The 12006-nt window shown below is 44.2% G+C and overlaps 2 protein-coding genes across 2 annotated transcripts; one reads left to right on the forward strand and one right to left on the reverse strand.

Moving 5' to 3' along the window:
* Positions 1-418: 418 nt before the first annotated feature.
* On the reverse strand, positions 419-6598 carry cmpk1 (cytidine/uridine monophosphate kinase 1). Its single transcript, XM_085440520.1, has 6 exons — positions 6299-6598; positions 4961-5107; positions 4335-4487; positions 3910-3986; positions 3547-3643; positions 419-928 (listed from the first exon to the last, which is right to left on the reverse strand). The coding sequence occupies exons 1-6, from the start codon at positions 6440-6442 to the stop codon at positions 887-889; spliced, it is 660 nt and encodes a 219-aa protein (XP_085296646.1). The 5' UTR covers positions 6443-6598; the 3' UTR covers positions 419-886.
* A 70-nt stretch (positions 6599-6668) lies between these two features.
* On the forward strand, positions 6669-12005 carry fam78ba (family with sequence similarity 78 member Ba). The gene is made up of 3 exons (XM_085440519.1): positions 6669-7925; positions 8158-8437; positions 8826-12005. The coding sequence occupies exons 1-3, from the start codon at positions 7591-7593 to the stop codon at positions 9066-9068; spliced, it is 858 nt and encodes a 285-aa protein (XP_085296645.1). The 5' UTR covers positions 6669-7590; the 3' UTR covers positions 9069-12005.
* The last annotated feature ends 1 nt before the right edge of the window (position 12006 follows it).

Raw genomic sequence — 12006 nt, forward strand, 5'->3', positions numbered from 1 at the left:
AGGCCTTGGAGAGGGTCTCAAGGGGAAAACATATTTATCCATTTGTTCTACAGTATTTTCATCCAAGTACTAAAAACAATTCTTGTATTTAAAACTATGTGCTTTACTTTGGACCCGGCATTTCAGTCACATATTGATTGGTTTTAAAATCCACTGCGGTGTCGACAGAGGTAACACAAAAGAGACGGCACTTTTAAAAGAACTTACAAACGTACACAGCGCATACTTAACTTCACCTAATCTTCATTTTCACTATCACTAATCCCAGCTCGCATAGGCGTGATGACGCGCATTCTGGAATAATAATGTGGGCATTCATCGCCAAATTGAAGCTTATCACAGGAACATGTAGCAGATACTGACACACGGCACAAAAGCGAGTGTTCATGCTGTAGTGCTGTCCAGTAAACATGAGATGGATGTTGTATTCATTTTATTTGGATGGCAGAGAGGCTATATGTGGTTCAGTACAGACTTAACTCCTTCCTTGTCATCAGATCAAACATTTTTTATCAAGAGCGAGATAGCTTCTATCAATGCCCCTGAAAACATTTGTCATACGTACAGTTTTTCTTAGACTTTCAGTGCTGCGAGTGCCTTTGACAAAAGAAGTGTGTCTCTAAGCTGAGGCCTCAGACTATGAGGAAAGACTACACTGTGAGCTCTTCTGAATAATAACTAGTTCATCACAGGTAGCCGCTTGCCATTGCTACCTCCACATTCATACACATTTTACATCCTCACAAATAAACAGTACAGCGTTTACAAAGTCAAAATTAACCAAATGTAAAAAGTCATATGAATGAACATATAAACTTATTATAGTGTAAATGCAGTTGATAAAAAGAAATATAAAAGATAAATGAATGTTGGCAGTTGGCGAAACTCAACCCTCTTTGTCTAGGATGGCTTTCACATCAGCGAACACCTGGAATAGACAAAAAGCAACGTGTTAGAAAGCCTGAACTACTGGAAGAGCTGCAGGTGAAGCTTATCTCGCCGTCCGTGGCTATGTATTACTGTTTTTAAATGACAGGTGCAACAAAAACTCAATAAAAACTGGAAATCCAGTAAAGGTCGCCTCTTTGACATGCCTGAGCGGCTGTTCCGAATACTTCAATCAATCAATCAATCTTTATTTATAAAGCACTTTTCATACAGAAATGCAGCACAAAGTGCTTTACATGGTTAAAAGCAGCCCACCCCATCCCGCCCTCCATTTCACTCCCCACACTCTCATTAACATAAGCGGTCATGGATACACGCCCCCCCCCCCACACACACACACACATTTACACTCGAAAAGTAAAATTGGGCAAAATTAGGCTGGGCACACATGAGCCAAGTGAGGAAACACTATAACAGGGAGCCGTCTGCACCGGGAGCTGGTCACAGACCGCAGCCTCCAGGCTGGGCACACAGCAGGAGGGAGGCAAAGAAGCCCCCCAGCCAGGCTGAGAAGAGCCACAGCAGCCACGGTCGATCACAACCCCGGTGCAGAGAGCCCCCTCCGAGGAAACACTGGAGATATGACCTAATAATAGTATATACAGAATAAAAAGATAAAATACAATAAATATTATGTAGAACCTAATTTAATAATATAAATAGATTAACAGGATAACATAGAATAAATAAATGCTAAGTAAAAGCTAAATTAAAAAGGTGGGTCTTGAGCCTGTTCTTAAAAACATGTACGTTCTCTGCGGCCCTGAGCTCCTCCGGCAGGCTGTTCCACAGACGAGGACCATACCACTGAAAAGCTGCCTCTCCGTGAGTATGTGTCCTGACTTTAGGAACAATCAAAAGGCCAGTACCAGAGGACCTCAGGGTCCGCGAGGGTTCATATGGTAAAAGCAGATCTGAGAGATAAGAAGGCCCGAGACCATTAAGACATTTAAAAACCAATAAAAGAACTTTAAAATCGATCCTGAAACACACAGGGAGCCAATGCAGCGATTCTAAAACCGGTGTAATGTGGGCCCGCCCTCTGGTCTTCGTCAGCACACGAGCTGCAGAGTTTTGTAAAAGTTGTAAAGGTGGAATATTCTTTTTGGGGAGACCAGAGAGCAGGGCATTACAGTAATCAATGCGACTGGTAATAAAAGCATGCATCAGCATCTCCATGTTGGCCCGAGAGAGAATAGGCGGGACTCTGGCTATATTTTTTAGATGATAAAATCCAATTTTAGTTACATGTTTAATATGTGGGATAAAACCAAGCTCAGAGTCGGAAATAACACCCAGGTTTTTCACTTGTAGTGAAGGACATAGTGAAAATGCCTGTAATTTAGACTCTCTGAGCCTCAGGACCGACGATTAAAACTTCAGTTTTGTCCTGGTTAAGCTGTAAAAAGTTTTCTGCCATCCAAGATTTTATATCTAGAATACAGTTAAAAAGGGCATCCATTGGTCTGGTGTCATCAGGAGACACGTAGATGTACAACATCAGCGTAACTGTGGAAGTTCACTCCATGCCTTCTGATGACACCGCCAAGAGGGAGCATATACAAATTAAAAAGTACAGGGCCTAAAACCGACCCTTGGGGCACACCACAAGTCATTTTATGGGCACTTTTGTGTCTGCGATGAGTGCTGGATGTCCGTCAAGTGTGTCCGAGTGGCAGATAAAAGTGGATGATGTCACATGGGTAACAAATCTTTGGATGCAGTAAATGACAGACATGCCAGGTAAACCCAGGACAGGTGGCCAGTCTGTCAAAGGGCTAATGTATATTCAAATAATTCTAAAAAAAATTTAGTTATTAAAAAAAAACCCTAAAATGTCTTAAACTCTCTGATTAGTGTGACTCAGATTTGGGTTTGTAGCATGAGAAATAACAAATAACTTGCTCCAGCACTTTTTTCTTCTTCCACTTTTAAAAGTGGAAAAAGGTCATTTTGTGCGCATGGACACGGGTACACCAAAACACTGTTTGGAAATTTGTGCGTGCGTGAAAAAAGTGTAAGATTTGTGTCTAGGGAAATGAATTAGTAGACTAAAGGTCATGACTATTTCATGAACTGCTGTGAGACGGTGTTAAATGTTTACGACAGGAGAATAGAAAACGCTGGGATGAAAGATTCCTCCTCTGAAAAGTTGAGTGAGAAGTGATGAGATAAGCTCTCATCACCAGCGATGATTTTCTCTGGGAAACTTTGGGCCCAATGTGAAACTGCAGAAGAGGCCTTATCTAAAAATAGTGATGCAGAGGTGCACAAGGAAATGAGCCTGAAAGGGAGATTGGTGGATTTACTGAACATCACAACCACCATATGATGGCAGCCTTGGCACGAAAACCTGTCAAAATACCTGTTTGCCCAAACTACCAGTTCCCCCCGACAATCCCAACAGCATTCGATCTAAAATGTGAAAAATTACAACTTGAAAACATCCTGGGTGCATGATGGGGGACTGAATCTACAAGTAGCATTCTTCACATAATCTCTCTCATATATCAGGGCTTGTTTGCCTTAACTGGCCTTAACTGGCCTCTATGGGAGGCATTCCTGAATGTTTTCCTGCAGCCGACGCTGTTTACTCACCTCATCCACTGAGCGAGAAGCATCTATAGTGTGCACCTTGCCTTGTTTCTCATACAGATCAATGATTGGTCGTGTAGACTGCAGGTAGGTTTGGATTCTGCAATGAAGAAAAATATGGCATGTTATCGGGGTCAGATGACACAAGGGACTCCAAGCAGACATAAATTAGGTCAAAAACATTTGTGCAGGTATCCACCAGTAAGTTAAATGGGGCAGACAAATCTATAGTGATCAGACATGCATGTTTTTCCTATAGAGGGGAAAAAACGAACACAGGAAATGGACGACTCAGTGGTATATTATTAAATTAAAACAGATTAAAGGTCGGACTCCAGATATTAGTTCCTCAGTAGAGAACTGCACCTTTTCTCCAGGCTCTCCCTGTTGTCATCTGTTCGCCCACTGCTCTTTCCTCTTTCTAGACATCTGTTGATGCAAACCTGCAGACAGAAGAGTCAAAATCAGTGCAAAATAACTCGCAAAACATCAGCTCAGCACAGCAGAACCACATTTCCACCAAAAGTACTTTTAAGAACTTTTAATTCCAGGATGTTTTTTCCCCACTGAAATCTAAAAACTTAAGATGATTTGCCAGATGTAAGAACATGCTCTTTTTACACTTTAGTTTTGTGGGTGACTACACAACAATTTGACATCACTCTACTTCAGCAGGTGGTAGCAATACAGAAGATGAGAATGAAGCAAATAAATGTTAAATGATTTCTCTGTATCCTCATTTAAACAGCAATCCCTGCTGTGAAATGGACAATAAAAGGTCCATGACTTACCTCATTGCTGCAGTCAAAGAAAAGCACAAATTTAACATCAGCTTTTCCATCCATGACACTATTCCACCCCTGAAGGTTGTCCTCGTTTCGGGGGAAACCATCGATGAGAAACCGGAACTTATTCTCGTTTTCCTTCATCGTCGCTTCCATGGCCTAACAAAACGGGAAGAACAAACAGGAAATATTTTGCATTTGAGATTTTTTTTTTGCATCTGTAACAGTTCATATCATGATGCTGACATACTTAAAATTAAAATTAGTCTCTCAGTGCAGCAAACAGACCACAGTCATCCAAGAAAGTGATTCTGAAACACTACCAGTAAACTCTAGCAGAAGGTATCTAACATACAACTACAATACATTTTTGTCTCTTTAGTTTAGAAAAACAAAGCAGTATAACCTGAATGATAAACAGAAAGAAATCATTCACATTACATTCAAATGACTAAAATGTCAGAATCAAAGTCGGGGTTTTGGAGAAAAATTTAAATATTAAAAGTTAAAACTCAGTTTTGTAGAATTTTTTTTGTTTGAACAAATAGTGTAAAAGTGTAGTTGAAAACAGGTCTGACCTGCAGGATCTCTTTCCAGGCGAACCAGATTTACAACCTGTATTGAATACACACCTTCCTGAGTAAGTTGATGGTGATCTCCACTGGGACGATTTTGCCCTCTTTGATGTAGTTGGCAATGAGCTGTCCAAACTCTGACTCTTCTCTGGCTCGCTCTTCCCTGAGTAAATCCCCAGCTGACAAATGGGTGTAGCCATAACTCTAAGAAACACACAAATTTCTAAATTGAATCAAGTAACAGTGATGAGAATCGAAAACTATTTTCCAGGTGTGTACATTTCTGTGAACACTGCGACAGCCTTTACAGACAGCATAAATCTTTCTAACTCGCAGGCTGAGCAGAAAAAAAGAGTCAGTCCTGAATGAAAGGAGCCTCTATTCCTCTAGCTGCCACAAGGCCCGATCGCTGCACTTGAAGCATGGCAGCCAACACCCAGTAACATCCGTGAACAAGGGTAGCTATAAAGTCTCTCTCTCAAAGAAGCTGTGTCTGCCAAACACACATCAAAGAATCCACGGCGGCCCCCAGTAGAGCTGCAGCTTCAGGAGCTTCAGACAAACATCAAAGCAGCAGCCTCATTACGAGTCCTGGCTTTGCTTTGCTGACTTTCAGGATGATCTGATGAAATAAATAAAATAACTTTTTGTTCTGGCCCGACTGAACAAATAAATTATGGGTTAAAGAAAACTTCCAGTAATATACAACAGCCTCTTTCCCCCAATACTTTGATTCTTTTAAAAAATGTTTTCTTACTACATTCCTGACAACAGATATTACTGACATGTGTTGACGTGTGCCTTGCCTTATCAGCAGGATGGGGTGATTAGTTCCTTGTCCAATACCTGTCTATGTCTATGTCATTATTTGTTTCTGATCGTTCAAAGTCAAGGCTAGTGTGGCCAAGTGCACTCCAGACTCGCACTGACATTACATAACCCCATCTGCACAGATAGGATGACAGCACTGAAGAAAAGTCAATACACTATCTCCTGTTTGTTCTACGTAAACAGGTATTATTTAGCCCATTCATCCAGTCGCAGGACTCCACAAATACCTTATTCTTTGCTGCTCTCACTCAATTGTGAAGAATTATTGTCATCGAGTCTTCTTGAAGAAATAAATATATTAAAATATAGCTCCTGCTTCTCTTTCGGCACTTAATCTGGATATCCTGTGAGGTGAACAAGCTAGCTGCCTGGCTAACGCACAGGTTCGTTTTAGAGGACAACCGGAAGTGACAGAAAACTGGGATACTATCCTATAATAAAAGATCCTACTGAAGTCGCAACAATAAAAAAAAAGAGGCATATCCCCCTGAACCACATTTGCACCACGTCATTCACAACCCTGCTCGATGAAGAGGGCCGTTTTCATTGCCCTTTCTCTCATACCTCCACGATTTTGGAGCACTGAGTTCCTTTGCCGGCGCCAGGCCCGCCCAGCACGAATACAACCTGCGGCTTCATCACCAGCGACACCCGGTACAGCAAACTCGGGACCTTCTGCGACAAGTTACCGAACAAACGGCCGATCATAAACTAGCGCCACCGGCTGCGGGTACGACCCGGCGACGTATGGATATATAATGATAGTATTAATAAGCCGAGCTGGCCGGTGTATGCGTGTCAGTGAGAGTTGATGTCAAACGACACTACTTCCGCTATCGAGCAAATCCACCAATGGCGTCCCACTCTAGCGTGACGCATGCTCGTAGACACGCCCGCGTGCACTTGTTATTTTTTTTTTCAATGCAGAGGTCGGGTGACGCCCCTCCCTCCTCTACCTCCACACAGCATCAGCACCTCGAAACCGAACAACTCGACCCTCCGCGGGAAGAGGATGCTCTCCGGCCCGTGAGGCTGAGCGGCAACAACGAGATCGATAGCCTGACGGTATAGTCGCTGTTTCCCCGCCTGCACGTTTATGCCGCCTCGCTGCCTCCATTCATATTGCACCATTCATGCATCCCCAAGAATGGAAACTCGCTGCGAGGAAAGGGAAAAAAAAGAGAAACATTAAAATAACCCTCTGCGGCCCCGGTGGCTCGCTTTCGTAAGACATCGTCCTCGCTCGTTTTTTACTGAAGCTTCCTTTTCATGGCGGGCTTAAAGTGATGAGGACCCCCGATTCTGGCTTGTGAGGGCGCCTCGCGAATGTAGGGCTAGTACGGGAAAAGCCGAGCAAACAAAAGGCATCCAGACCCCCTCCTCCTCTGACGCACCTGGCTGCCCTGTCGCCACTTGACATGACAGCGCAGAGCCGGGAGCAGAGCAGCAGGATCAAGGGGCACCGACGTGCGGCCGGACGTGCGGACACGACGGGGAACACAGGAGCCTGCGGACGCTCGGCGGAGAGGCAGCAGCAGCAGCCCAGGGGAGGCCGGATTGCAGTTTCTGGGGACGAGCGCCAAGGGCAGTGCGGCAGTCAGCAGGCAGACCGGGGGGAGGAGGCTGCGAAGATCTGCGATACTTCCCCCCAAGTCAACACTGCTGTCTCACCTCCATATCATCCTAAAGATATTATGGTGGAAGTTTTCATTTTTCATCAATGGTGACTGTTGCTTATTCCCCTAGCTTTTTTTCTTCTTCTTCTCGCCCCTTTCTTCCTTTATCCAATCAGTGATTATGTGCAATTAAAGGATTAGATCTGCTCTTGAGGCAAGGGTGGAACCCTGAGGGGACTGATGTGCATACTGGCCAGGTATCATCGGCTCCCGTCTTCTCTGGCTTTGCTCATTCTGCTTGTTGCCTGCACTATGGGCTGTATTCAGAGCATCGCATGCAAGCCCCGCATCAGACGGGAGAACATTGTAGTGTATGAGGTGTCCGCCTCTATTGACCAGTGTCCCACCATCATTGAGGAGAACTCACCGATTGTGCTCCGCTACAAGACACCTTACTTCAGGGCCTCAGCGGGAGTCGTGATGCCACCAGTGCCCCGCAACGAAACCTGGGTGGTGGGCTGGATCCAAGCTTGCACCCAGATGGAGTTCTACAATACCTATGGCGATATTGGCATGTAAGTGTGTAGAAGACGCCATCAAACCTCTCTTGCTTACTGTGGGCCTCTAAGGTGTGCATGTGATTCTCTCACACACACACATCTAGACCAAAACCCTGTACCTGGCACTGCCACACACACACACACACACACACACACACACACACACACACACACACACACACACACACACACAAACAAAGTCTCTCATCCTCTGCTTCTCTGTGTCCTCTTTTGTCCGCTGCTGCAGGTCCAGCTGGGAGTTACCAGAACTGCGAGAGGGTCGGGTCAAGGCCATCAGTGACTCGGATGGTGTCAGCTACCCCTGGTACGGCAACACCACAGAGACGGTCACCCTCACCGGCCCTACATCCAAACCGTCCCGTCTGACGGTCAGCATGAACGACAACTTCTACCCCAGTGTGACCTGGGCTGTCCCCATCAGCAACAGCAACACACCCATGCTGACCCACATCACCAGGGACCAGAGTTTCATCACCTGGTTGGTGGCCATGAACTCTGTCACGAAGGTAGGCCCGAAACACAGCGATCCCGCCTTTGGCCCACATCACGATAAGATGGGGGGAGGGGGGAGAAAAACAGCCGTATATCTTCAGAAACCACTCTCCCATTTCACACTGGCTATGATGTAATCACTTTCTCCTGCACTTTCCCAGTCTGGTGTAAAGTTACAAAATATCTCATCATTACCTTCAACTCTCCTGATGTAGCAGCGGCATCAGAAGTCAGTCCAGCACAACATGTGAATCAGGATGTGTTGTCTTTTGAAAGAGATATTTTATTAAAGAACACGAGGAAAGCACGGCTGTTTTAGTTTTGTGTCAGCAGCTTGGTCTTAAAAGATCATCAGCAAGCACATCGACCATATTAACACGGTGGCTCTGTCTCCTCTTCCAGGAGCGTATAGTGTTGCAGACGGTGCGGTGGCGGATGCGGGTGGATATCGCCGTGGATCCAGACATGCCGCTGGGCTCTCGGGCCTCACTGGTGGGCCGCCCCTACCAGGAGCAACCGCACATCCTCAACTACCAGGAACCCATCCCTCCCAACGCGCTGGGGAGGCCGAACGCCAACGATGCCCAAGTGCTAATGTGGAGGCCGCGGAGAGGGGCGCCGCTCGTCGTCATACCGCCAAAATAAGAGAGTGAAATGTTTGCACACACAAAAATATGATTGTTCCCTTTTGGAAAAAAAATAAGTGGAGGGGGGTGTAAATGGATAGGAAAGTAAGCCCGATGGTTGGCCCCCCCCTCCACCCCTCCGTGGCTTCTTCTTCCTGAATGATTCAAATGGACTATCGCAATTAGCCGGTACGGATATTACATCTGGGATCTGACGTAGCACAAGAAGTCCACAGCAAACTATTTGTCAAGGACCTGGAGCTGCATCAAAGCTTGTTTGAACCCCCTCACATGCTTTGGACTGGAATATAGAGTTATGCCTGCCTTTTAGCTGAGAAGGAAAAGCTGTTTTTAGATGTATCGCAGAGGTATTAGACCACAACAAGAACTGCATCCTGCATCCTTATGTAGACCCTATTGCATGAGAATGAGAGGAACACACAAAAAAAACCTCTCCTTGGAGAACTTTCGAATAGCATTTGTTTTGTATAACTTGTTACCTGAAGACATTTTGATTGAAAAGTCAGCCAAAAAGAAAACAAAAAATACAGAGGGCTGGTAAACCTCATCAGTGCCAACAAAGGCCTTCAGCAATCTCAGTATTAAAGGATGTATACAGATCATTTAAAAGAGACAAAGTATTATACAAATCTTTTTAGGTGAAGAATAAACTCGTACATCGACCAGATTGTAACAACAGCACCCACTTGGCATAAAAGTCTGGGAGAAGAGAAAAAAAAACAGCCTGCTGTAGTTTTCACTTGAGTTCTGCTAATACACCAAACGTACGCACCCAGCATAGTTTCTTGCCTCAGTTGTGCAGCTGATGCTGTTTTGTTTTTTGTTTTGTTTGTTTTGGATGGGTGTCAGATTTGTCAGAGGGATGAGCCAGATCTGTTGCTACCTTAAATAAATAATGTCAGCTATGCGTTCAATAAGTGCAGCGTAAATGACTTGGAGCAGTGCCGGACAACAGATTTGAAACAAGAAGGCGATAGCAGTCGGCACATATATCACAGGTGGAGCGAGGCCAAACTGTCCCGAGGCTACATTTGATGTTGCACTACAATCCAGGGAATAGAAATGTACCCGTGATGGTTTTGCCGGTGTGAAACTAAGCCAGACACCATTTTAAAAATGGGTTTTATTTGGATCCGTGCCAGCGCTGCTTCTGTGACGTCATACTGATTATTTGTCCGGCAGATTTCTGCAGATAAACACGCAGATGAAGACTTTCACTGCGTCGTGGCCACGGCCCGTCCTGGGCCTCCGTCCAGGTCCCTGCCTGCCACTCTGCACAAGTCACATGACTCATCTTCCATCTGTGCTTCTCTCCAGGTTCACGCCTCACCTTCCCATATGCCCGCTCTCTTTTCTCCCCTGGCTGCACACCTCATACACGCAGGCTAGGGCCATACCGAAGTCACAAATCCTTTCTGAGATCCACAACTATGCAAACATTGTCTGTGTCTGGAGTAAAACTGCTGGAAACACTGCAAAATTAACAGGAAAATAGGCTAAATGAGTTCTCCCACCAACGCCCTGCCATCTTATTTTATGCTGCTTTTATCTGCTGGGATCAATGTTGAATAAAAATGATTGTTGCTACCAATTAAAAAGTACACAGAGGTTAAAATAGGTCATATTAATTCAGTGTATCTTCATTGGTCACAGCACCTCGGCTCATTCAGCCATCTGTTGCTATAGAGACCGGTTTGGTTTTCCTGAGTGCACTGCAACTGGAACTGAAAAAAAGAAAAAGAAAGAAAACGAAAAGAACTGTTCGAAATATTCATGGGTGTGCCGACATCTGTGTGCGAGGATTAGAGAGAGTGTATGTGTGGGGGCGCTCACACACACACACAGACGCAGGTAGACTTTGATGTAAGATGAGATCAAGGCAGCGCTGGTTGTTTCAGCATAAAAAAAGAGTTTAATTTATTCATTTGTTGTTACATAAAGAGCTTTTCTTTTTGTTTTTCTGAATTTAAATAACTCTAAAACGAGCGCTTTTGATATACATGTTCAGACTGTGAGTAGCAAGGTCAAAGCAGTCGTTTCAGTTTTATGTGAAATTTCATCTCTTATTTTTTTTTAAAAAGGGAAAAAAGGACATTCAGCATCTTTGGACAGAGGTAACCCCTCCTCTTTGCAGCACGTTTACTCCTCCTTCCACCACTAGATGGAAGTGCTGTCAAGGATTCGCCTCCCGTTTGCTTTGTAAATGAATACACAGTATTTCTTATCGCAGTTCTTTCGTTCCCAAACAATGTTTTTATTATTACTTAGAAAACCTCCCACTAATGTCAAAGAAAGAAAGAAAAGTACCAAAAACCACACGAGCTCCTCGTACTGATAATACAAACAGCTCTTTTGCCCTTTCAGAAAAAATGTTCAAGTATAGGAAATAAAAATGTTTTTGCCCCTTCAAAACAAACTGAACACCACATGGACGACAAGAACTGGTTATTTAAACAGACTAAATGACTGACTTATAGAAAGTTTACGAAAGGTCCCAAAGTGCCCAAATGTTTTTTCTTTGTGATTTACAATATATGCTTTGGTTTGTTTGTTTGTTTCTGAACGAAGACGTTATCTGTCTTATCCAGCATGTAACATCTGGTTTATGACTGAGGTTCTTTATTGTTTGCCATATATATGTTGTTCTGTATGAAACAAAAAAAACAACAAAAAAAGATGAAGTCAGTCTGACCGCTTCGCAACATGTTTTAATTTTTCTACGTGCTTGGCAGTGTCTGGAATATGTTAAATGTAACCCATCTTAAGCGTACACTCAGCGGCAGCTTCATTAGGTACACCTGTCAGACTGCTCGTTGGATATCTACGATCATCCAATCACATCGCAGCAACTCTGCTCATTAGGACATGTAGACATATTCAGGATGAGATGCTGAAAACTGAGTGTGAGAATGTGGAAGTACAGTGATTTCATTGAC

Source organism: Copadichromis virginalis, linkage group LG18 (genome assembly GCF_057382275.1).
Source record: "Copadichromis virginalis isolate Kocher_CV1m ecotype Utaka linkage group LG18, C_Virginalis_male_GT1.1, whole genome shotgun sequence".
NCBI classification, from domain to species: Eukaryota; Metazoa; Chordata; class Actinopteri; order Cichliformes; family Cichlidae; genus Copadichromis; species Copadichromis virginalis.